Source organism: Gallinula chloropus, assembly GCF_964237585.1.
Source record: "Gallinula chloropus genome assembly, chromosome: 2".
In the NCBI taxonomy this organism is placed as follows: domain Eukaryota; kingdom Metazoa; phylum Chordata; class Aves; order Gruiformes; family Rallidae; genus Gallinula; species Gallinula chloropus.
Genome location: NC_140086.1, coordinates 66,244,921 through 66,271,895, shown reverse-complemented (window position 1 = coordinate 66,271,895; position 26,975 = coordinate 66,244,921). Strand labels below are relative to the sequence as shown.

Below are 26,975 nucleotides of genomic sequence, written 5' to 3'. Positions count from 1 at the left end.
CACATCCTTGAGTGAAGTCTGGAAACAATATGAAAAGGAACAGATTGACATGTTCATAATGCTACGAGGATATGAATCACTTCCTTCCCCTTGATCACTGACAAAGTTATGAAGTTAGAAATACAGTCCATTAGGCATTACTCTCGTCCTCTATCCTCACATTTTACAGAAGGGTAGGGGTTGGAAAGGACCTCTGGAGATCATCTATTCTAACACCCCCCTTCCTCCCGATAAAGCACGGTCACCTAGAGCAGGCCACACAGGACAGCATCCAGATGGGTCTTGAATATTTCCAGAGGAGACTCCACAAGCCCCTCTGGGCAGCCTGTGCCAGGGCTCTGCCACCCTTACAGTGAAGAAGTTTTTTCTCTTATTGAGATGGAAGTTCCTGTGTTCCAGTTTGTGCCCGTTGCCCCTTGTCCTGTCAGTGGGCACCACTGAGAAGACTCTGGTCCCAAATACCTTTCAGATGCAAGGCAGAGCTAACCAGTGGCAGCTGCCTAAAAACCACCGCAGCCAGTGGTCCTGCTCCTGCATTAGAGGCATGAGGGGTAATTTCTTTCCTGAATCCATCACCTGGGCTGAAAACGATGGCATGCAAAATATTCTAGTGCTGTGCATTGCAAATTTGGAGTGCTCTCTCAGAAGTATGTGTTGCCATGCCAAAGGTGTGGTTGTAATCTATCACACTGGCTCATTCAAATTGTCTTAACGTAATTAAAAAGCACAATTAAGCTCCAGGCTATCATTTTTTAAGAGCTCCTCAAGGTGTCTACAAAGATGCTAGTCTGCAGCATGCTACAGCTTTCCAACCATGTTAAATTAAAACCATCACAACACCCATTCTGCTGGCCCAGCACAGAGCAGAGCACGCGGTTTCCATGTTTAAACTGGAAGCACCTGAAGAGGAGAAGTGGGAAAACGAGACAGTGTTGTTCCTAGCACCACCCACAAATGCTGCTTCTCTAGTGAAAACAAAATAAAAGCAGGAACAGAGAGTGGGGGATTGGGAATAGGAGTTCTGTCTGCAGAACGGCATCACAAAGTTCCCACCATTTGTCCATTCTGTGTAGGAGATTCTTTTTACACTGCTATTTTTACTACCATCTTTCATACCAAACTTGTTTTCTTTTTCAACATGTAGTTAAAAGACTTCCAAGTTCATCACTGCCCTCTGGTAGTAGCTGTGCTGTGACTCGGAAAATGTCACCCCTGGGAAGCCCAGTCCCTACTGCATTGGAGAAGGCAGGAGGATTTCACCTTTGAAATCAGGTGACAAGAGACTCAGCTGACCACACCAGGTTATAAACCATGTGTGCAGCCAACCGTGCGTGTGCTTCTAGTTAATTTATGATGTGAGTCCTGGGTTTGTATCTGTAGATGTTGCTGATGTAGCCAGTGTATGTCATGGTAATGTTCATGAAGCAGCCAATGAGTGGGAATTTAAAATTCCAAAGGAGGAAACTTATCTTTAAGCAGAAGGGGGCAAAGGGAAGAGGGCAAATGAATGCACTTCCTCTTTCTCTCTCTGGTATGACCAACTCTTCTGGTGTTACCAACTTCAGCTCATATGATCCAGAGGTCTTCTGTACCAGCACAGAGTCCTGGGGAGGCCGCAACCACACCTAACCTTGGTACTCTGCCAAAATGTAAAATAAAACAACTTTTTTTTTTCCCCAAAGCCTTAGAAACTGAAAAGTAAAGGGAAAACAACTGACGTGAACAAGAATGAAAGATATTGTAAGAAAATGAAGATTTGAGAAGAAAAAAAAACCCCAAGAAAGGTGTGTTCCATACCACTTTGCTAAAGCATGACTAGCATTTATTTCAAGTCCACACCATCTTTTAGATGCTTTTCTACCATGGCAGATTTAAGCCTTCAGTTTTCTCCTGCAACACTTGATGTTATACAAGATGTCATTTTAGAAAATATGAGACCATGTTGGAAAGCAATTTCCTGAAGAGCTAGGAATAGGATCATATTGTTATCTAGGGTTATACTTGCAGTTCTGGCAATTTTCTTTTTTAATAAATATGGATAACTCCATAGGACTCCAAAGGACAACAAATGCTGTCCTTTATCTTATATCTAGGCTTCAAAGGACAACAAATGCTGTTCTTTATCTTATATCTAGGTTTAAAATTTGTGCAAAAGATGCTTTGTGCAGAAGAGGTCAGAAATCTTTCTGCAGACAGAAAATGATACAACGTCCTTGATCTAACAACGTAAAAAAAAGAAGCACCAAAGACACGTTTCCAGAGCTGTGGTGCCCGAGAGCTGAGCAGTCAAACACAGATCATGGGTTCTGACCGGGAAACCAGGCAGTTATGCCAGAGCAGTTTACTAGCCTGGACCCTAGGAAGGGCTTGTCGCCTCATGCACGGCCCTGTGCTGAGTTACCCCAGTCCTGGACTAGGGCTGCTCTGCACCGTGGTGGTTTGGTTCACGGCCAGAAGGGCTCTGTTCTGTCTCCACAGTTTTGCTTAGACAAATCTGTAGAAGAGTCAGCCATACCCAGTATGCACAACCACATTAGATGTGTCTAATGCATCCAGAGAGTGTCCAGAGAAGGGCAACAAAGGTGGTGAAGGGTTTGGAGCAGAAGTCCTATGAGGAACAGCTGGGACAGCTGGGGCTTTTTAGTCATGAGAAAAGGAGGCTGAGGGGAGACCCAATCACTCTCTACAACTACCTGCAAGGCAGTTGCAGAGATGTTGGGGTTGGTCTCTTCTCTCCAGTAACAAGAGATAGGGGGAGAGGAAATGGCTTAAATTTGCAGCAGGGGAGATTTAGGTTAGATATCAGGAAGAATTTCTTTACTGAAAAGGTTGCCAAGCATTGGAACAGGCTGCCCAGGGAGGTGATGGAGTCCCCATCCCTGAAGGTATTTAAAAGGTGTGTGGATGAAGTGCTTCAGGACATGATCTAGAGGTGGACTAGGCAGGGTTAGGCTGTGGTGGGATTCAGTGACTTTAAGGGTCTCTTCCAACCCGGGTGATTCTATGCTTCTCTAACATAGGTTGCAAACTAACACGGGGAAGGAAATTTAGCTCATTGAAAGGCAGAACAAATTAAGAAAAAAATAAACAAAAAACTTTTTAGCGCTTTTATTCTTTTTAAATTACTTTCGCCTTCCCCTTGCTAGATGGTAGCACCATCGACGGCCTGCTTTAGCACCAAGGCTGGGCAGCGCCAGGCGGGCACGGCAGCCGTTCCCTGGAAGCAGCCAGCCTGGCAGGTACAGCACACAGCTCGCCGAAAGGCAGGAGGAGCCTCTCCTTCTCCTTCGCAGGGAGGCTGCTGTGAGGAAAGCCGGGGGAGTTTAGTTTGAGGCACCTCGCCGGTCCTCCCAGGTGCTACGAAGTTAGGCGAACCGTGATTTCAACCGCAAGGCGAGAGCGGCTGCCCGGTCGGCTCTGCCTTGCCCCGCACCGCCGGCCCCGCTGAAGCCCAAGGCCGATTACCGGCCGGGATGCCTATCCACTTGCGAGCCACCCAAGCCCGTCAGCCGCCGCCTGGACCGGCTTCCCCACCCAGGCAGGGACCCTCCCGCCGCCCCCGCTCCCGGGCAAGAGCGACGGCGAAACTCCCGGTGGGAGCGGTGGCGGCGGGGACCACTCCCGGCTTTCCTCCTCCACCTCCGAGGCCCGGCACTGAGCCGGGTGGGCACCGGGGGCGTGCTGAGCAGCCCCGCCGGTTCCGGGGCGAGGGAAGGCTGCCCGGAGCGCGGGAAGGCACGAAGAGAGGGGGAGTCGCGGAGAGCCCGCGGCAGCCGCGGGGCGGGGAAGCGGGCGCGGTGCCTTTAAATCCCGTCCCAAGGGGCGGGGAAGGGGCCGCGAGGGGGGCTGAGCGCGCGCGCGCGCGGCATCGCCTGGCGCCCCGGCGAAGCGGCGGTGCCCCGGCGGGCGGGGGAGGGGCGCGGCGGGGCGGGGGCGGCCGCGCCGGCGGCGAGCGGAGTTGGGGGAGAGGGAGCGCGGGTTGCTGCGCGGGGTGGGGGGTCCCGGTGGGCTTCATCCGCCATGGCCACGTCCCCGTGCAGCAGCAGCGGCGTCTCTTCGTCGTCCTCGTCGGGGCTGGGCGCGGACGTGGGGCTGGAGATCCGCACGCGCTCCGTGGAGCAGACGCTGGTCCCGCTGGTGTCGCAGGTAGAAAAGCCGCCGCGCGAGCCTGGCCCCCAGCCACCCGCATGCCTCCCCAACCACCCCCCCTTTCCCCGACCCGACCCCCATCCCGGGGGTGGGGCGGCCGGCTCCCGCCGAGGGGGGCCCGCATCCCCCCTTCCCGCCCGGGACGGAGCTCGGCCGCCGAAGTTTGCGCGCTCGGGTCGCTGCGCTTCGTAGTTCCCTCCTCTCTGTCCGCTCGGGAGCCGGCGGCTTCTCTCAGCCGCGCTCCCTCCTTCGCGGCCCGGGGACCCGCGAGGTGCGGCGCGGAGGCGCTATCCCGCTGCCGGAGCGGGGTTGGTGTGGGGGGGTGGGGTGGGGATGGTGCCCGCACGCCCCTCCCCGAGAAAGACCCCGAAGTTCCCCGCAAGGTCGCGGTGCCGTTGCGTAACGCCCGTGGCGCGGAGGCATCGCGGTACCGTCCGCGCTGGCAGCCCCGGGATGCCGCGGTCGGAAGCGGAGCGGCTGCTTGGGCGGCGGGAACGGCTGCCCGAGTTCCCCCCGCCTCGCTCCATCCCCGGCTTCCCGACCCTGTGGCCTGACGGGTTTCCGCATGGGAGCGCTCCCCTTTGCTCGCTGCCGGGCGCTGGTGAGAGCGGTCGGCTTCAGGGGGGCTCGGCGGAGCCCCCGCGTGTTCGCGGTCTGGCCTGAGCGTGGCGGTGATGGGAGCGCGCAACGCACCCCAGGGTGCGTTAAGAAGTTAAATGATGATCAGGCTGTGCCGTGGTGACCTCTTAACGTGTCCCGCACCGTGCTAAATGAGCTTAAAAAACTTAAAAATCAGGCTGTAATGGTCTTCTCAGCAGCTGCCTGTCGGCAACTTCGCTGCGATGTTTTCGGTGGGGTTTTTTCTTTTCAGTTCTTCGCTCACAAAATCGGTGCTTGACGTGCACCATAAAATTTTTCGATCTTGAAAAATAAAGCGCAGCGTTTGCTCTGTAGCACTTTTAGACTTCGAACACTGGTTAATGAAGCGACCGAGTCAAAGCCGAGCCGTAAGAAAAGTCTTTAAACAATGTTTCACAACTATACAAAAGCAACTAGTCCTGGTGAGGTCTGCTTAGCTATCTTTGTATCTTCATAGCCCATCTGGGGAAAAAAAACAACCCCGACCCTGTCTTAAACCTCGCTTTGCATTTGTACAGCTGGGCTGCAGGGAGGGTTTGTGATGGGTAATCGTGGTTCAGTACCTACCACAGTAATTTGGCTTTTTCTGAAGGAATCACAGTTCAGAGAAGCCCATCGCAGGGATTAAACCCCTTGTTTCAAGGCAAAGTAAAACTGAAGATAAAGTTCGATGAATCTTCTACCCCTGAAGCAATTGAAAGAGGTAAAACGGGGAGACCACTTTTAGGAAGCTTAAGCACAAACAGAAGCCCCTCTAATTGCAAGTGCGGAACTTTGTTGCATGGGTTAAACTCTTTGTTCTAACAGATCTCTGTGAAGAACTGCTCATTCCTGTTCCTTTGGAATACCCTTTAAGAACAGTGGTCTTTATTTCTCTGTGGATCTGTCGCACATGTGATGTCGTGTATGTTTTTTCAGTGACCACGAAACCAATGACCACGTCTTCCAGAAGTACTAAGCATCTCTCACTTCTCCTGTATACAGTGTAAGGTGTCCCAGCACTTCTGAATGCTCAGAGCTAACTCTTCTCCTGCTAAAGCTGCAGACCTGCTTGTTCCAGTGAAGCTGAGCCCTGAGCTCTGTTCAGATTCAGGATGAAGTTACTGATGGTATCAGCAGTAGTTCCCTACGCCTGCCTGATAAAACCCCCGCTTACTCTACTGGTTTATCAGCTCTGCCTGTGCTGTTTCATCTGGATTGTTCAGCAGAGGTCTCAGTGGCTGGCTTTGTCTGGGTATTTATGCAGAAAGGGTGTTTATAGATTACTTAATCTCACAGAATTTGTTTTTGTACTTAGTGTAAGCTGTGTTTCAGCAGTAATGCTCAGGACTTTGTTTTTCTGCTTGGTATGAAACACATTTGCGAAGGGATTTGTTCTCGCTGTGGAGTTAGCTTCACAGCTTACCCCTCTGTTAAAAGCTGAGGAGGGGGGTGTGATGCTTCTGTACTACCAAAAAAAAATAGTCCTCGTGGAGCTGCTGCTTTTCACCACTTGTTTTAAGCAGAGAGGAAACAAAAAATGCAGGCAAACTCACTTTCAATCTCTCTTGTGGAGATAAATCTATTTTAAGAAAAAAAATAATCCAAACCAACTGAATTAATACTTAAATTCATGTACTGTAGTGTAGTGGTACATTGTCCTAACTGACGTGTAATACTGTGAATGTGTGTTTGGCTGTTTGCTCTTCCTCAGCAAACATGAGGGTCGTTTGTGTTTGTTGGGGTTTTAACTGCACTGTGCAGCCTCATTTTTCTTACAGACTGTATAGTATCTGAGGGTATTTGCTGCCAGCGGTGATATGAGTCCTGTTTTCTGGCAGGAGAAGTTATCCTTAGTGTCATTACTGGATACATTTATTAATATTTTGTTTTTAAAACTTACTGTTTACAGAGTTGAACTACATCTTGATTTTCCCTAGATCTACTCCAACCCTGATGTGGCCTAAATGACAAGAGGAGACTGCAGACTCAAGCCACATTACTAAGTGTAGCTGCTAACGCTTCTTTTCCACTATCTGCACATCTGAATTGCCCTACAGTGTTGTGCAAAGCCTGTGGCATGGGGTTCAGAAAATAGGGCTTTTGGATTCATCCCCCACAAATCTCATCAGAACAACTAGAATTGTCTTCTCCTGGATAGGTGTCTTTACTTCGGTGTTTCATGTATAAACAGTACAGCATTCTTTAAATTCTGGACATCTCCTTCGCTGCTGCTGCCCCTTCCCAGTCTAATTATGTTGGGCTCTGTTTTCTTTTTTATGGAACGTTTTTGGCAACTCAAGTCAGGAAGGGTGTTTGAAGTGGTCAGTGCTGACTCATATAATAACAAGTCATTTAAACAGTTGAGGAAAGACAAAGATGGGGAAAAAGTCCTTTCCAGGATGTGGCTCCACCAGCAACTTCCTCAGCTGCCGTTATGTACCCATGTGCTAGTCTTGCAGCAGTAGGGTACCTTCTATTCTGAGGAAGCAGCACCTTGGGAAACTGCAGAATGGGTTTGTGTCAACCTTCATGGCCAGGCACTTGGGAGTCATTCACTGAGAGGGAACTTTGAGCTCGATCTGTGTATGTACTTGAAAAAACACAAATCAGTTTTCATAGTTGAAGGTGACTTGGCCTCCAGCATCCTGAGTGTAGACCTGTGTGATTACAGCTTGCTGCTCAGCCTTCAGAAAGCCCATTTTGTCGTGGGCACTTTGGAGAATGATTGTGTTCCTACGTGCTTTTCCAACTTTCTTCTTACAGGAGATCCCACCAGAGGTTTTGAAATTGACTTGACCTATGTAGTCAAGATAAAAGCTTAAATAACTACAGAAAGCCCATGATAACAAATGTTTTTGAGTTTTGTTACTGTCAGCCTTAGATTCTAATTTAGCACCTTGAAGTGTGTAAACCAAACCCGTTCTTTACTATGGTACTGTTCCTTGCTTTCTCTGAAGCTAGTTAAAATAATTCCTATTTCAGTAAATGTTATAATGTTCTGCTAGTATTTGGTCTTTCCAGAAGTTTCTGGAGTTACATACTAGAGCCCAAAGAAGAGCCAACAGATGATGACAGGACTGCTAGACAGAGGGACAGGCTGGAAAGATGAGCTGGAAGGAAGTTTGTGAAGTTTGGAAGTTTGTGAAGTCCAACAAATGCAATGATACCAAGTCCTGCACCTGGGCTAGGGTAACGCCAGGCAGCAGTACGGGCTGGGGTCAGCTGAATACAAAGAGCCTTGTCAGAGAAAGGTACAGGGTCCCTGTGGACAAGGAGTTGAACTGAAGTCAGCAACAATGGCTCACTGCACACTGGGCTGTTAGAAGCGTAACCACCAGGCTGCAGAAATGGGTTGCACTTGTGAGGCAGCATCTGGAGTATCATGTCTGGTTGGGGGTCCCTCAGGACAGGGGAAGCACTGACATAGTGGAGCATGTGACACAAGGGGAGAAGCTGAAGGAAGCAGGTTTGTTCCATCTCAAGAAAAGATGTCATCTAGGACCTGACTTTCTTATAGAAAGCTCAGATGGGTCTTTCCCATCTGTATCACTTGAATCTGCAGTGAATTTTTTTTTGTCCGACACTTGTTGGTCTTGGAAGATGTTTCTGCAATTCTGTAGTCAGATCTTATCTTTACTGTCCTGTATAATCTAGGCTCATCAGCAAATTTTCATATTTTTATTACCTGCTTATCTCCTTTTCCTCTTTATGACTATGTAGAATAATCCATAGCCCAGGTTTCTGTGAAGCTCCATTGGCCATCTCCCTCTATTAAAGTAAGCAGTCATTTACTTCCTGCCTTCCTTCATCATCTTTATCATTCTGGTTTTTAATCAGTTAAATATTCATACTAAGGGCCTTCTTTATTTTTTTTTTTTCAGACTTGCTTGGTGCCTGCCCTTTGAAACCTTTGTTATGGACTTTGTTTCCTAGCTTTCATTCAGCAGAATGCCTCCTTCTCCATGTAACCACTGATCTCTACAGAGAAATCTAGTGGCTTTGTGAGATGGGGATTCATTGAACAAACATACTTATTTTCTCCTTCCTAAGAACTGCTTCCTTTATTCCTAATTTTTTTTTTATTGATCTGCTGTGTGTGAGTGCCAGGCAACCTCCCCTGTCTCAACTGTCAATCTAGTTTTACGATGAGGATTGTATTCAAAAGTTTATATAACCTGCTGCATTTTTGAGTCTCTTGAAGTCTTCATGAATAACACCTGATGTCAGCAAATTGTTCTGTTTCATTTTATCTAATATTTTCATAGCCTCTTAGGCACCCATTTTGACTCCACACAGATTCTCCATGTACATCCCCTATTCTGGAGTAGGGATCACCTCGCCTTCTTTTGTAGCTGATCACAGAAGAGAACAGCTATTCTTTGACTACTTTACATGAAAGGGATGGAGCAGAGCTGTGTTAAGGAAGTAACTGGCTGTATCAGAGTTAGTAACTCCTGAAAAAATGGAATGTAATAGCTGGTAAGTTACTGTATGTTTAGTGGAACAGGCAGCTGAGCAAGCATGTTCCATCAGAGATCTAAGAGAAGCGTTAAACTGTAGACATGGAGTTTAGCATGCTTCTGATCCATGACACTGTTCTTTGAATTTTGTCTATAGGCTAGCAGAGTCTTTGGGAAAGATGTTTTGTGGTCTCATTGGCTTGAAGTCCTCAGGTGACTGGCAACTACAAGTTGCTCATGTTGTATGCAGGAGCAGCAGAACACTAAACAGGAATTGTCATTCAGTTCAGTACACTTAGAATCACAGAAAGGTTTGGGTTGGAAGGGACCTCAGAGATCGTCTAGTTCCAACCCCCCTGCCATGCTTGTAGATGTGGACCTTAGTATGTCACTTTACTGGAGGATATTTCCTCTGGGTGTAGCAAAGGAGCTTTGTAGGGCTTATTTTTTGGGGAATGTTTGCATGTGTGGCACCAACACTGGCTAAAATCTCTGTAAGAGGTTTATGTAAGTGACATACAGACACATGACACCTTTCATCAAGTATTAATTTCTTCTAAACTTAATAGCTGCAAACTAGTGATCTTGAAGTACTCAGTCATGGATTTTTCCTAATTGGGTTTTTTTACTCACAGCTTTAAAGCAGAGAATCCTATGTGAAGAACGCTGTTAGACTTATAACTTGATATCCCTATCATTTTGTTCTTTGAAGTCTATAATAACTGGAGGGGGGGGGAACACTTTTTCCATATCTGTTTTTCCTCCACGTAATGCATCAGTCTTGTATGTAAGCTGAGATATTTGAATGTCTGTAGTGGTAGAACTGCATTACAGTGCATACTGCTGAACTCTTTAGAAATCAAATGTGTCCTCTCTTGCTTCTTTAGAGCCTAAATAGAAGTGTCTCACATAATCCCTGGACAACATTAAGGACTGTGTGTTGTCTCAATCCCTTCCTGAGCTTCAGCATTGGGTCCAAGCTCTTACCCATTTACAATTTATTTGTATTTCCCATGCAGCGAATGCAGGGAGAGATTTGTTCCAGCAGGTCTCTTGGCTGCCTTGTTTCACTAGGCATTTTTTGGTACCTCTAGGTATTTCCCTTTCCCACCTCTAAGGCGCTAAAGGGTTCTAATGTTGTTGGCTGTTCGTGCTCCGGTTTGGTGCCAGGGCTTGTGCTTTCCTCTTTTTAGAGGATGGAAAAATTCCTTTTTGGAAAAAGTAGGGTAATCCATATTTGTCCTAAACTTACTGCTTTCTTCAGTGAACAAAAAAACCCTGAGTGTTCCCCTTCTAAAATGTTTCTTGGGTACTAGTCTTTATCCTTTAGCACTTTAAAAAATCAGGTTATTTGCAAGCGTTGAGAAGCCCTTTCTCCCCCTTTTCTAGGATCTTTGTGTGTGTGTGAATTAATTTGGTACTCACTTCAAACTTGGCAGTGCTTTTGAGTAATAAAGTTATGAATTATGGTGCAGAGGCTTGCGTTGTAACTTGCACCGAGTGCAGCAAACCTCCTGCTAAACTTTTTTAGTTTACATCCTGTGCTGCAGAGAAACTGTGCCACGGATGCAGAGTCATATGCCTTAACTCTGCTGTGGAGTCTGGAAGCATATGGTGTGCTGCCTGTGTACAGTTGCACCTCGTTAGCTGCAATTAGTCACTCACTCCTTGATTCTTCTCCCTCCTCTGGTTCCGCAGGTATCGTGGGTTAAGTTGTGAGCTTGTGTTTTGTGTTATGAATCTTCCACACCATACAAATTCCTTTTTCTGGGAAAATAAACCTTGCAGAAGCTCAACTGTTACTCAGCCTGCGCAAGGAAAACTCTGCCCCTAAAGCAGCCGGATTCTTTCTCTTTGGTTTCTGCAGGAAAGTTAATCTCAGGAGCTTGTCACCTGGCTGTACATACTGTGATTACTTCAGCCATGGTATCAGCTGTATTTTTGGGCTAATGTGGCTGCAGGTCTCACTTTACTGAGGCAGTTTTTAATTGACAGCTGTTTAGTCACTGAAGCTAGGTTGTTATGAAATGGAAATAACTAATCATTTGCAGTAGTGATTTCTTAAGGTATGCTGGGCAGCACAGGAGTACCTTAGACTATTCTAAATGGGCAAATTAAAGGATTTGTTATGTTAAAAATGAAGGATGGTCACACCACTGATTATATTCTGCTTTGCAAGAGAGATTGCACTTGAACATCTCATCACATGAGCACTGCCATGAAATAGCTGTGATTTCAGGTGGCTTTTCCTGTAAACTTTTGGATGGTGAAACTGGCTTTCAGTTAAGCTTGGCTCCTGCTTTATGATGTTCAGTACTTCAGTCTTTGATGTGATAAATGAGTCAGAGTAACGTTTCAAGTAGCTGGAATAAGATGCTTCTTACTGACATAGCTGAAAATCAATTGCTTTTTCAATGGAATCTTATCTTTCAAATTTGAGATCTGACTAATGCCTTTTCCATAGATGAAACACATTTTTGTAGTTCTCCAGCAGACTGAGCACTAAATCAGAACTGCCTCACAGTGATCCTGCACAAAAAGAATTAGAGCAGCTTTCTTGCTGTTCAGCATTGTAACAGATTGTTTTAGGCAGATTAGGCAGGGAAATCCCTAAAGGGTGGATTATGAATTAATGATTACAAACAACTCTGATTGTAGTTCACTAAAACTGCTGCATGGTAATACGAGCCTATGGCTTTCTGTGTGGAGTTACTTTATGTTTATTCATTAACAAAGCATAATCCTTGCTAGGTGGAACCTTCAGTGATAATTCTTACCTACTGAGTTGTATTGCATTCCATTAATGGCCTTGTTTAAAACTAGTGGGGTAAATGAGTAGGGATAAAGACTCTAGTGCCAACTTGTACCTGTTCAGTCTACTCCAGATACTGAAGGGGATGTTTCTTGGTTTTAAACATAAAAATTTATAAACACACAAATAATGTGTTTTCAAATAACAATAAAGTAAAATTTTGCTGTAGTACCATAATGTTGTAAATGTGTGTTTTGGAGTGGATTTTTTATTATTTTTTTTTTAATTCACAGATGTCAAAATTGTTTAGAAGGGTGATACTGTCCAAAATTTCAAGTGCTTAACATGTAAGAGTTAACCAATGTATGAAATGTTCCCTTTTAATTATCAAAGATTCTGTATTGTACCTCAATGTTACACTTAAATATTCTTAAATTTTCTCAAGAGAAAATGTTTTTGTTGTCCATGAGCTCTTCAGGGAAGCAATGAGAAGAATATACAGGCTCTTTGACATAAATAAGATAATGATTCCAGTATTATATGAAGTTTTTGTTTTGGTTTATGCTCCCCTAGGTGGATGGCAGTTGGATTTGCATAGCCCTTTCCAGAGCACTCTGTACTCTTCTATTAGTCCCTAGGGCAAGTATGTGCTTTTTGAGATGAAACACCAGGTGTTGCTCTGAATTGAAGTGGTATGTTAAAATGCTGCTAAGGAAGCCTTCTCTAAAAAAGGCTGGAGGAATCCTCCTGCCTGCAAAATGCCGTGCAAGGCAAGTCTGAGTGGCTGGCATTTGTGCCAGGGAAGCTGCCTGTTTGTGGGACTAACAAGCAACTTCTGCACCTGCAGGAGCCAGTTCAGATTTGAATAGAATGGAAAGAATTGCAGGTGGTATCAGTGTGCTGTCCCTGTTACATCCTTTATTACCACGTCTGAAACTTTAGTTCTACAGCAATGGCACTTTTTTTTTTTTTTTGAATAAGCAGCCCAGAGGTGCCTGGGGCATTGTTTGCACGAGCAGTAGAAGGTTAGGTACATTAACAAAGGCAAGTTGGAGAGGAAAGCCACAATAATAATTTGCTATTCAGCCTCTGGTTTTGAGGTTATCTGATCATGTTAGTAAATTGAGTTATTTCTGAGGCTTGCTTCTCTCTGGTGCTGAGAACATGTCTGCATCTGTTTTGACCACATCTGACAATATGCTTTAAACCATGAACTTCCTTCTGAGTTGGTTTTGTTTACTTGGGCTTGCTCATGCCCAGGACTTCTGTGTGCAGAATGAAAAAGGGTAATAGCTGTGTTTATGAAATCTACCAGTTTGGGTAAGAAGATATTGAACTGGAGGGCAACAGGAGGGAAGGAAAATGTACTGGCTTGTACAGCCCTAAACCCAATTATTAGGTCTCTTAGCTCATGTTCACTCTTTCTAGTGAGGTGGTTGTGCCTTTGGCACCTTTGAGACCCCAGTTGAGTTAGAAGGATGACGCAGGAAAGGGCGTTTTATGATAGGTAAACACATTTTTCTGACGTCCAGTATACTACTTGATGTGTGTATCATATAATCAGAAGATGCTAAATTGGACTTTCAGTTTGAAAAATAATTATTGCCAACTCATGTAAAGTTAGGCAAAGATGCAAATTTAAGTCTGTAAACTTCCATATATCTTTCCTACAAGAGAAGGAAGCTGGAACTGGGGTTATCCTTAAATTAAGATCTCTATCATTGTCATTAATTTTTGTAGAAATTCTGAAGACACCTTTTTGGAAGGGAAGATAGGGCAGTCTTCCAACTTGTAAGGCATGTAGCAATGAAAGGTAGCTTTGATCATCGAGCCTCACTGAGTGTTCTCCAGTGATCCTTCTCCTCTTCCCTGTGTGGAGAAAAGAAGGGATGACAGGAGCACAGGTCAGTTTCTGTGTACTTTCTGCTTCATATCTGCAGATTACTGGGAATCCCTGGTTTTAAGGGGTGTGTGAAAGTTAAACACTAAAAGTGTATATCGTCTCTACCATAGTGTTACCTTATTAACGTTATTACAGTAATTCAAACCTCCATGTAACGTCTAAAAGTCTACAGGTTGCAAGAACTATTCAGCCATGTAAATTTATTTTTGTTTATTTATCTGGAGTTTCTGTTCACACCAACTTGCAAAATAGAAAACTGGAAATAATTTAATCCTGATGAAAAAGAATTCCTGAAGTTTCCAAGGTTTCCACTGCATTGAAAAAACCCTCACAAATCCCCAAATCCTCCCAAAAAAACCCACACTGGAGGAAATCCAATTGGAATCATCAAAGTGCTGCTTCTCAATTGAACACGTTAATGTGTATCACCTTTTGGATAATCATTTTCTTGACGGTGTTTGGTTTGGATCTTGAAATTTAAAGGGCCCTTAGTTTTCTAGGAATGCATTCAGCACAAAGCAAGGGTATTCACTGCTGTAGTACAGGCTTGCTTTGAGCTGAATCTTCTCTTTTGATCTCTTAACAATTCCAAGAATGTGTAACAAGTACATAGCAGTGGTACTAATAATCTGAGGTGTGTATTCGATCTTGAAGTTGTGTACTCTTGCTCTCCTGGCAAACTTTGCAAAGAGGTCTGTAGTAGGTTTTGAAGCCTAGATCTGAAGGAGGTGAATAGGACTGTTCTCAGCCCCACCAAGCAATATTTTCTACCTGCTGAAACTCTTGTGCCTGTGAGAAGCGCACGATTAAATGTGGTCATGTTTTAAAATTAAATGTATGTTTTGCATTTAATAAAGCACGTGTTTACAGCTGCAGGGTATCTCATTTGGTTGTTTTATGCTCTCTTCTATGCACCCGTGTTTGGGCACTACAGGAGATAGGATACCAGGTTAGGTATACCAAAGATCTGATTTGGTAGGGCTGCTCTTGCATTGCTTGTCAGCTTCTACCTGTCACTGCAGGTCCTGGATTGTTCCTTCTTCCTTTTCAGAGGTTGCTTATCATCTCGTTAGACACTGCATGTGAAAGATTGCCTGGGGCTCCTCTAAGCATGTTAGTGTTTGCCCGCATAGAAGTGAACCAGCTTACAGGTTGTTAAAGTAGTTTAGTTTATTTGCTTCCCTGAAGGCCTTTATGAAAGATGTGTATAGAAGCAATGAGAAGATGCTTTTAAAAAGCCTTCAGGTAGGGATGCAACTGTATCAGTCTTATTGGCAGAAGTGTAGCAGAATTCAGCAGCCTCGGACGTGCAGCCTCTTTGTACTGCTGATCTAGACACCACTGCGCTGGCAGCGTGAGGAAAGTGTGTAAATACGGGGTAACAGGGTCGTACCGCTGCTTGGAAACTTCTTTTTCAGAAGTAGTGATTCAAGGTCCTGAATGATGTGTTGAGAGAGGTCTGTGCAACTTCTGGAAGAAGGGGTTGGCTGCCCCTTTTGAATAATAACGTGTAGCGGAAACTGTTCTGGTTCAAGTGTCCATAAAGCAGAGGAGGTTGTCTCAAATAACATTTTTCAGGATAAGCAGAATGTGAGTTCTTACAGTTAACCATTGCATTAGTAGTTAGTGCAGCTGCATTTCACTATCTAATCTTTTCCAGCCTTTGAAAACCTTTAAAAATTGAGTTTCTGCATAGTTTATTTGTGGAATTTCTCTGAAAACTGAGTTGGAAGATAAGGCTTTGTAACTTTTAAAATACTGCACATTAGCCAGACTTCTAAAAAATACTATAGTCAATTGTAGAAAAGGCTTAGACTTTCATTAATGCCTGAACAGGCTTCTCATCTTAGAAGACTTCTATTTTTTAAAACAGGTAAGCAGATAGTCCTCCTTCACTTCTCAAGATCCCTGAGGCTCGTCTTTTGTGATGGGAAGTCTATGTGACAGCTCTGCTTGTAGCCCTTACGGACTGGATATCAAATAGCAGCTGCCGCTTCTGTGCTCTCACATGTGTGGTTGTGTTCTGTGGCAGATGTGGGTGTGGGAACAACGTGTGCTGCTGGCTGGCTAAATGAGTCTGAAGACCTGTTTGTCCTTAAGTAATACACAAGACCTAATGGGAAACAGTACTCGAAATGTAATACTAGTGGTTCTCCACCTCCAAACTCACGATGAACTAATAAAACGAAGATCAACAGGGGAAGGGCCCTTTTGATCAAGTTTTCTACATGTTGTATCAAATGCAACTTCCATTTGTAGCTTCTCCCTTAGTATGTAATGCTACTGCATTTTCTTAGCAAGATCTTTCTGTTCCTGGTATTATATTTTTTTTCAGGAAGGAATTTTCTACCATTATGAAATTAGTGGAAGGTGGAAAGCAGCAAATGCACAAAAGGAAAGAGGAGCTGTTACTCTAAGGATGCTACAGGATGGTAGCTAATCCTATCCCATAAAGAAAACATCTTGAATATATTCCTTTTAGGAGGAAAAGTGACTGGTGTGAGGCTGTAACAAATACTACTATTGAGAATCTCGTATGTACAGCGTGGGTACTTACCCTATCCGCCGCCTTCCTTGGGCATCTTCCAACATGACTTCTCAGCTTAACTCTTGTGTTTGTATCAGTGACTGTGAAATAGCTCCGTTTCCCCTTGTTTTATTTATAGTTGTCTATAAATACTTCCTGAAACCCAATCTCTTAAGTATCACTTAATTCTGTCATGCAAGACTTAATTACGCTGATAATAAATAGACATTAGAATATTTTTAGCTAAGCATGCTGTCGTGATGCTTCCTGTGCATGAAGCATATAACGACTTAAATGGCACTATCTGAAGGCCCTCAGAAGGTTCTGAAAACAGCTGCTTGAAAACTGCCACAATTGAGCTTGTTTCAGTAAAAAAGAAGTACGACTTGATGCACGATGCCTGTGTAGAATAGCTTCCTTAAAGTACTTGGAGAAAAAGCTGTTTTGCTGGCTGTAACAAGTGACAAAAGATTGTAGCTGACAATTTCTTGAGGCTGCACACTCCTTAAACTGATTGTCTCAAATCCCAGATAAGCATTCCATGGAAATAGTGTAAGAGCACACATTAAACAGAGCATGAGTACCATCAAAAGGACTGTTTCCTTTCTAGGACCTGATCAGTAAATCCTTAAGTAAACAGCACGTAACATACTTCTCTTGTTCAAAGAAGCTTGCAGGTAATCTCAGCTGTTAACTCCTGCCCAGACACCACAAATGTTAGTAACTGGGTGATACGTGATCAGAATACAACAGATTAAATATTTGGGAGGTGTTAAAGGAAGGCTTAGATAATGTACTAGGAGTCACAGAGGTTTCCTACTTTAAAGAAAAGAAAAAAAGATAGAAACAGGCAGAGCACATAGTTCTGGTCTGATTGTAACAGGATGGGCTGCAGGGGAGAAGGAATTCTGTAATCTAAAATATCTGTAAATGCTGCAAGTTTTCACTAATCCGGTTTTAAATAGGCTCTTAGGGTATTTTTGGAGGCAGGTGGTTGTTTACTGGGGAGGGAGTTCCTTGTTGGGTTTCTTATGGGTTGTTGGTTTTCTCTATTTAACTGGTCCAATTTTATAACTTTGTTATAAATGTTGCTTAAATGTCAGGCACAAAACCTTTGCTTGTTCTTTATTTTAGATGCCTAGCTTATTGGCATTTTAATGCTCGTTGCTTTATTTGTACCCTGAAGCAAATGATACTGTATGCCTGTCCCTAGGACCCCTCCAAGTGTGCTGCTTAGGGATGTTTAATTTTCTTACTGTGATCTGAACCGGTTAAATAATTGTTGTGCCATTGGCATCACAGCTTCCTTCAGTTTGTCAGTTAACATATATGTGAAATTCCTCTCCTTGCTCAGTTAAGATCTTGTTTGTTTTACTTTAAAAAAAACCCTTCTTAATTAAGAGTTTGATTAAATCTTGAAAAGAATCTGAAACTGTAGTTGCTGTTACCTCTGCTTTTCCATAGCTTTAATTTAAATGGAGAATATACCTGACTGTATCCCTGTCGCCCTTAATACCTTAAGAAGGAAAAAATTATACATTCTCCTTGTTTGCACAGCAGTGTTTTCTGCAGGTGGCAGGTTGTGAGAAGGTCTGAGGTCTGTATCTGAAGAACTTTTCCTCTGACCTTTGACATTATTAATCATTATACATTCGGTACGTGTCGGAGTCATGTTTAGAATGAAAGACAGTCCTTTTTCCTTTAGCTGATATATATTTCATATCTTCTTCTTTCCTTTGTCATGACTTACGTATTCCTATTTCAGGGCTGTTTGTAGCTTGTGTTTTTATAACAAGCATCCCATGAAAATTTTATCGTATTTTTACAGACCGTGGTACATCTAAGGCTGTGATGTTGATCACACTTGAAATAGGTGGTACGGAGAAACTTTGACTTGATGTGTTTCAAACTTCTTGACCAACTTCTGTTTTAATTCTTTCACAACATTCATTTTAACTGGCAATCCAAATGTTTTTTTACTTCTGTGGAAAAAAAAATTATGCAGCTCAACAAACTTCCCTTCGTCCTAATGTTAAAATAGTTACTGTAGTGGCCTAAGGTAGCCAGTCTGAGAAGGAATTATATTGCCCAGCTAAGAGGTAATTTGCAAAGCCTCAGCTGCTGTGTATAACCATAGGTTTCCAAACTGAGTTTAATCTGCTTGTACAAACTATCTCAGTGGGTATCTACAGTAGATCATAGAATCGTAGAATGGTTTGGGTTGGAAGGGACCTTCGAAGACTGTGTAGTCCAACTCTCATGCCATCTTTCACTAGATCATGTTGCTGAAAACCCTACCCAACCTGGCCTCAAACACTGCCAGGGGGTGGACAGCCACAACTCAGGACAAACTGTCCCAGTGTCTCACCACCTTCATGATAAAAATAAAAGTTTGTTCTTATGTCCAAGCTAAATCTGCCCTCTTTTAATTTAAACCATTGTCCTGGTCCTGTCACTACAGCCCTTGGCAGAAAGTGTTTTTTCATCTTTTATATAAGCCCCCTTTATATATTGAAAATTTGTAGTCAAGTCTCCCTGGAGAACAACCAGGGAGACTCCAGGCTGAACAACCCCAACTCTTTCAGGCTTTCTTCTCCAGTCTTCTGATCATCTTTGTGGCATTCCCATGGATTTGCTCAAACAGGTCCGTGTCTTTCCTGTGCTGAGGACCCCAGGGCTGGACACAGTACCCCAGGTGGGGTCTCACAAGAGTGAAGGAAAAGAATCATCTCCCTCAATCTGCTGGTCACGCTTCTTTTCATGCAGCCCAGGATAGAGTTGGCTTTCTGGGCTATGAGCACACATTGCTGGCTCATGTCTGACATTTCATCAACCAGTGCCCCCAAGTCATTTTTGGCAGGGCTGCTCAGAATCCCTTCATCCTCTTGGCTGTCTTTATACTGGTCTCAACTCCTGTGCAGGACCTTGTGTTTGGCCTTGCTGAACTTCATGAGGTTGAAATGATACCAGTGATACCATCAGGTTAGATGACACTGGTGATGGACATGCCAAACCAACTGGTGATTCTTGCTTCGACTTATGGGGGGGGGGTGTAGGGGTGTTTTTTCCTGCAAATTGATGATCCCCTCTGAAGAGAGTGCTAAAAAAGTGATAGAATTGTCAACTTCACCCATGTCTCAAATGAAAGTGTTCTGAAAATGTTTTTTTGTAAGACTTCTTAGTAAAGCAGCTTCAACTGTGACATCTTTGTGATTGTTATCGTTTGCATATCTCTGCAGTAACATACGGGATTAAAATGCCCTTGATGACTTGTAAGAGACAGTGGGAGTGTTAGTTGCACAAGCTCTTTTTTCAGGGTTATGCAGAACACATTTAAACTTCTGCTGGTATGAAATGCTCTGGGAGGTAAATTGTAGCCAGGACATGCATACAACTAATACTCTATTTGTCTTAGGCTGATGTTATTTTAGGTATACTTTTGAGAAGTGAGTAACTTTATGGATATTATATTAGCCCTTTGCTAATAGTTGTGGCTTTCCATCAAATTGGTTTTCTTCAGCATTTGGTCTAATGCTCTCTGTAGGGTTGCTGCCCATGATTAGTCAAGAACTCCCAGCTGGGATTGTTATGCTTGGATCTGATGTGAGCATTAGACACACAGCAGCTATGCTCTTGACTTACCATAGGCTTGACTGACAGGGGAATATAGTTGGTATACCTGAAGCATCTGCAGTGCAGCAATTCAGGAGAGTGCATAGTGCGGTGGGTTTTAATATCCATTTGATATTAATCAGAATTTCCACTGAGGCAATGTTAATTGTGTGTTTGGGGAATATCATTCCTTCTCAGGAATGAACCTGTAGGTGTTGTTTCTTGCTTTACTTTTTAATAGGACTCACTGTAAGTTTTCATTGTAAGATATTTTCACTGGATGGTCATTGGGTTCACAGGCTCTGGGGTTGAGGTTTAGTGAACTGGGGGACTCTTACAGAAACAGATTGGTTGTATGAGGTGTAGAAAGTAGCCGGCCTTTGGAGCTTGTGGCTTAGGTACAAACTGGAGAAGCAGGGCACATACAAGAAGGTAGTGGGTGACAATGCATTACTGTAGTGATGTTTTGGGCAAAATATTCTTCCCTTCCCATAGCAGTTATTCAATAAAGCAGCACTGTTTGTTGGGATAGTTATTAGCAATTTTTTTTTGGTGCACAGTACTCTATGAAATTTTTGTGGTTTTGTGTGGCTGGGTTCTGGTGGAGGAGGGGGGCTGCAGGGGTGGCTTCTGCAAGGAGCAGCCAGAAGCTCTCTGCAGGCCCCACAGAGCAAACACCAGCCGGCTCAAGGCCGGAGTCGTTGTTAACCAAGGCTGAGCCCATCAGCGATGGTCACAGCGCCTCTGGGAATCACATTTAGGAGGAAAAAACCACAAGCAGCTGCTTTTTGCCACCAGAGAAGGGAGTGAGAAGATGAAAAACTCTGTAGGCACCAAGGCCAGGGAAGAAGACAGGGAAGAGGCATCCCTGGTGCTGGAGGAAAAGATTCCCCTGCAGCCTGTGGAGAAACCCGTGGTGGAGCAGGTTGTCCCCCTGAAGCCCATGGTAGATGATGGGGAGCAAAGATCCCACCTGCAGCTTGTAGAGGACCCCATGCTGGAGCAGGTGGGGACACATGAAGGATGCTGTGACCTTGTGGGAATCCTGTGTTGGAGCAAGATCATGGCAGGACCTGCAGCCCGTGGATAGAGAGGTGCATGCTGGAGAAGGTTTGCTAGGGGGACTTGTGATTCCATGAAAGACCAGGCTGGAGCAGTCTGGTTCTGAAGGTCTGCATGGAAGGGGCAGTTGGTGAAGATCTGAAGCCCCATGGGATAGGACTCATGTTGGAGAAGTTCATGAAGGACTGTCTCCCGTGGGTGGGACCCCACAGTGCAGCAGGGGAAGGGTGTGAGGAATGCCCCTCCATCCCCCAACCCCCTCCCCCTGCTCCCCCCCAGCTAAGAAGGAAGACAACTTGTGAGGAACTGACCAAAATCCCTATTCCCTGCCCCACCTCCCCCAGCCCCCATACCACCCTGGACATGAAGACGGGAGAGAAATCATGAATAACACAGAGTCTGTGAAGAAGGGAGGGGTGGGGGGAGGTGGTTTAAGATTTGTGTTTATTTCTCATTATCCTATTCTGGTTTCACTGAGGGTGTGTGTGTAATAAATTAAATGGGTTTTTTTATTCCGTGTTGAGTCTTTTTTGCCCATGACACTGATTGTGGAATGATCTCTCCCTGTCCTTACCTTGACTCCTGAGCCTCTCAATATATATGTTCTCCTCTGTCCAACAGAAAAGGGCAGTGATACAGTGGCTGTGGTAGATGTCTGGCCTCCAGCCACGGTTAAACCACCACATAAGTGGTTGACTAAACCAGCTCCTGGCATACAAAACCAGCCCCAGTAAGGGGTTAAAAAACACCAGCTGTTTGTTTCTGCTCGGAAGCATGACTCAGTGATATCTGAAGGGTAAGAGTTGGGCATTGATCAGATTATGAAATGGAACAGTTCCTACACTGCTTCCTGCTCTTTTCCTTGGATACAGTGTGTGCAGTACGGGTACAGCTTCTATGCTCCTGTCCTCCCATAAGCTTGAGTGGTAGGAGAATATACGAGTGAATGATGACTTTTTTTAAGGAAAAAGCAAAGACACCTGTGATTAAGCTGATACAGCTGAGATGTTCAAACACTTAAGTAATTCATGTAATTCTGAGATTCTCTCAGCACACATCTTTGAGCTCTTAGGGATGTAGTGCTGTTATGTGGGCGTTTTAAACCACACTGCTGCTGAACCATCCTTCTCCAATCTGTACCCTTTTCCCTTTGCCACCAAAAGTATTTATGCAGCTGTGCAGTGCACTGGACTGGGCAACTGATTACGAGGGAAACTAACTAATACCTCCACAACTTGGGTTTGGCTGGCATCAGATAAATTCATTGCAAAAATGGGAGAGGAAGACAAGACCTGGAAGAACTATCTTTGGAAACAGTAATGGATTTTATACTGATTTAGGATGCTAAAAACTACAGAGTTGGACTTCAGTCCTGCATCGTGCTAGAAAATGACTTGTCATACCACAAATGTAGAGCTCTTGTACCATTTGTAGTGCAGCTGGTGGTTAGTAGATTCTGAGTGGGAAGATTGCACACTGTTCTCATGTTTGCTTGCCTGGGTCAAGAAGCTGCTTCTGCATTACCTTTCTTTTCGGGTGGGAGAGGGATTTCTTTGTTTCCTCGTGTTTGGTGTTCGGAGCAAATCTTTAGTGTCATGCAGTCTGCATGAATCGGAAGGCAATCTCTGGTTCGTTTTTCTAAGCTCTAGAAAAGACATAAATTTGGATGTTTGTTATGAGTACAGCAGATATTTTAATGGAGGGAGGGCTGGAATAGTTCAGGATATTTCTAAAAGGTTATTTTTTTGTGTGTGTAAAGACTGTGCCGCTGCTTGTTCTTAAAGCCTGTCTTAATCAATGGAATAAAACATCACTTAAAAAGGCTTATTTCAGTAAAAACAGCCAAAGCTCCCAAAACATAATTGATGAATGTGTTTAGTTATCTGGCAGCACAAAAACTTTGTAAGATTTCCAATGCTGGTAAACCCAGAGTGGTGTTGATATGTCTGCTGTTGGCCTCTCAACTTTTACTGTGCCCGTAGTGTGAAAGCCTGTTTGGGAGAGACCTGGGGCAGCTTATTTTAATAATGCAAATGGGAGGGGGGAAAGAATAATCCCTCAATTCATTTGAGATGCAAGATAAGACTGAGATCACAGCAGATGAGCAAACTTCATTATGCTCCAAGCTTCATTTTTTTTTTCATTTTCAGAGAAGTTAAATGATACTTCATGACTCAACATTAAATTTTATTAGTGAAGTGTGGTAAAAATCTATTAGTGAGTTCAGTTCAAAACTTGTCTTTAATACCAAAGTTAAAATGTCTTCTTGGAAGCAGTTCTAATAATTAACTCCTCTTGTTCACAGATAACTACTCTTATTAATCACAAGGATAAACCAAAGCGTTCAGACAAGACTCTGCAAGCGATTCAGCGAGTGGGCCAAGCGGTTAACCTGGCAGTTGGAAGATTTGTTACAGTAGGTGAAGCGATAGCCAACGAAAATCATGAGCTGAAAGAGGAAATGAGTATTGCTTGCATCGAGGCAAGGAGAGCAGGTATGTAGTTACTTGTGAAACTGGTAACCTGTTGTGCCATTTTGACATGCTATTTTTAGCATTGGGAATAACATAACAACTTTTATTATTTCGTTGCTTATCCCTCTTCTGCTGGTTTGTTCAAGGCCTGATCTGTTCCTTGATTTTGTTGCTTACTTGAATTGCTGTAATCTTATGAACAGGGAATGGAATTGTGTGTTGGCTTTGATTTTTATAGGATATTTTTTTTTCCACAAGGAATTACCCAACTGCTTTTGTTTTATGGTGTTACTACAAATGAAGTCTTGAGAATACAACGTTAGAGCTAAAACAGTGGGGCGCTTAAAGTAATTTGAATGTTATGCTATTGAGGTCACTGTGTTCTAAATCTGAATGAATGAAGGTCAGTGCAACCCAAATTTTATCAAGACGCAGTAAGATGACTCACATCAGTCATCTGATGACTCCCCTCAGTAGAATGAAAATCATACCGTATTTGTCTTTCTGCTGGATTCAGACTTGCTGGGTGTGTGGATTGAATGTGAAGTGTGGATCACTGATTACGGTGCCTGCTGTCACCCTCCTCTTTCCCCCAAAAGCCTCTGCCTAGGCAAATAGCAGGTTACGTTCTCTGATACTCTAAGAGAACGTGAGTGCCATGCTAGAAACTGCTTTCTTAGGTAATAAATACTGCTCCTTGCATGATATTTCAGTGGTTCATAGTAAAGGCATATTCTCATTTGCAGTGCAGTCTTCAAGAAGAACACATCTAGAACATTCCTTTTGTTCTTGGTGGTGGTTGGGTTTTGGTTTATCTTCCAAATACATTTGAAACCTGGGAAATTCTGCTTGAAGCTTTTCCTCTTTGAGCAGGTGGAAGTACCTACAGGTGTGTACTGTGGCTTCAGTGAGACCATCTTGAGCTTCCAGATTTGGAGGCAAATAAATGACCCTTCAAACACTAGTGTCTTGATAACTGCAGAAAGGAGTAGCACTCTAATCCATGACATGGAATACTGTACTTAAAGTTGATATGTTAAGATAAACAATGGACTTGTGGGTAAGTGTTTGTTATCTTTTAAATAACCTCAGAAGCCTGAGACACTTGCCCTTTGGTATCGTAGCCAGTGTACTTCTTGCTGAATCGCTGTGCTCACATCAGACTTTGGGAATGCTGTTCATACTATTCTGTGATTATTTCTTTTTAACAAAAAAAAACAACCTAAAAAAGAGCAAGCTTAGAAATTGGCAGTGGTACTGTAAGAAATCCTCTGAATATCCTTCAACTTCGAGTTGTGATATCTAGAGACACGCTACTGATGAATGGCTGGTTTTTGTGCTGTGAAGGACTGCTCTAGATAAACTTCAGACTGAAAATTCCTGGTCGCTGCAGTAAACTTGACTGCAAACAGAAATGTCCTAATTTGAAAACATTCCATTTGTTATGTGAAGCATGTGTTTTCTCTTCAGAGATCCAAGTAAAACGCTGACAGGCCCGAATTGCCAAAGTTTAAGTCTATAATCTTAGCTGCTAGAAGAGCAGTGCAGCTTAGATTGCCATTTCTTGATTTTCCAGTTAATGCTGGGGTGTCCTGGGCTGACCCTGGCTGGAGACCAGGTGCCCACCAAGCTGCTGTATCACTCCCCTCCTCATCTGGACAGGATGTAATGAAAGGCTCATGGATCAAGATAAAGACAGGGAGATCAGTTGCCAATTACTGTTATGGGCAAAATGGCCTTGACTTAGGGAAATTAATTTTATTTACTACCTATAAAATCAGAGTAGGATAGTGAGAATTAAAACCAAATCTTAAGAACACCTTGCTCCGACCCCTTCCTTCTTCCCAGGCTTAACTTTACTCTCGATTGCTCTACCTCCTCCCTGCCAGCAGCACAGAGGGATAGGGAATGGGAGTTGTGGTCAGTTCATCACATGCTGTCTCCGACGCTCTTTCCTCCTGAGGGGGAGGACTCCTTACATGCTTCCCCTGCTCCAGTGTGGGGTTCCTCCCATGGGAGACAGTCCTCCATGACCTTCTCCAACATGAGCCCTTCCCATGGGCTGCAGTTCTTCAGAAACTGCTGTAACATGGGTCCTTTCCATGGGGTGCAGACCTTCAGGACCAGACTGTTCCAGCCTGGGTACACCAGAGTCACAAGTCCTGCCAGCAATCCTGCTCCAGCATGGGGTCCTCTCTCCGTGGGACCACAGGTCCTGCCAGGAGCCTGCTTGAGTGCAGGCTTCCCACGGGGTCACGGCCTCCTTCTGAGCATCTGCCTGCTCTGGTATGGGGTCCTCCATGGGCTGCAAAGGCACAGCCTGCTTCACTGTGGTCTTCTCCAGGGGCTGCTCTGGTGCTTGGAGCATCTCATCCCCCTCCTTCTTCATTGACCTTGCTGTCTGCAGGGTAGTTTTACATATTCTCACTCCTCTCCCCAGCTGCAATGGCACAGTCGTTTCCCTCCACCCTTCTTAACTATGTTATCCCAGAGGCACTGCCATCATCACTGATGGGCTTGGACTTGGCCAGTGGTAGGTCTGTGTTAGAGTCAGAGCCAACCAGCTCAATTAGACATGGGGGAAGCTTCTAGCAGCTTCTTGCAGAAGCCACACCTGCAGCACCACCAGTCCCAAAATCTTGCCAGGCAAACCTAACACAAGTGACTAAGTATTTCTTTCCCCCATCACTGTATCCAGGAGGAGCTCAGCATCTAAAACTAATCTGCAGTATGTTCTCTCACCAAATGGTTGTACGTGTTTTAGACTGTAAGGTTTATTTCCTGTCATGCAGTAATACATCTCAGTCAAGAGGAGTGGAGATAAAGACTGTTTACTTTACTGTTAAGCCTTACATTTACCTTGGCAGGGGTCTGCTATTCTCTCTCTGAGCTAGTTGAGATCTACCTGAAGGCTTACATGGGAAATTCAGTATATCAAACATGTTTGCTGCTGGGTTTTTTGTTTGGTGGGGTTTTTTGTGCCAGTATTATCTCTAGACTATTAGGTGTTGGACAAGGTTGGACTCGATCTCTGGAGGTCCTTTCCAACCCCTACAATTCTGTGAATTTTTGAAGATTAGAGGGTGCTTTGTGCAGAGAAATTCTTATGGACAACTGTCTTATGAATTCGGCCTCTGAACACAGTTGCTCAAGAGCTCTTTTTGAACACCTTTGGTGTTCCCAAGGAGGCAGTAAAACCTCTTGGTCAATTATAGCCAAGAATATTGACTTGTATAAAACAATCTGATGGCCTGGGCAGCAGAAAGCTCTTGTTTAGGACAGGGGATGTTGTAGAGCTGTTCATACTTGGTTTTAGCTGATAAACTAGTTGGTCTCTCAAAATAAAGGGACATGTTTTTTGGTACAGAAGATAGATTTCACCACTAAAGGATTTAGAACGTTAAGTGTCTCAGTT

At 44.1% G+C, this 26,975-nt stretch overlaps 1 protein-coding gene across 1 annotated transcript in view; it reads left to right on the top strand.

Moving 5' to 3' along the window:
* Positions 1-4,020: 4,020 nt before the first annotated feature.
* The window catches only part of CTNNAL1 (catenin alpha like 1), a gene marked incomplete at its 5' end in the record, with an annotated part of 59,876 nt that continues 36,921 nt past the window's right edge, over positions 4,021-26,975 (top strand). The window contains 2 exons of the mRNA XM_084260265.1: positions 4,021-4,146; positions 23,392-23,581. Coding sequence (XP_084116391.1) covers positions 4,021-4,146; positions 23,392-23,581 — 316 coding nt within the window. The remainder of the gene's footprint in view (positions 4,147-23,391; positions 23,582-26,975) is intronic.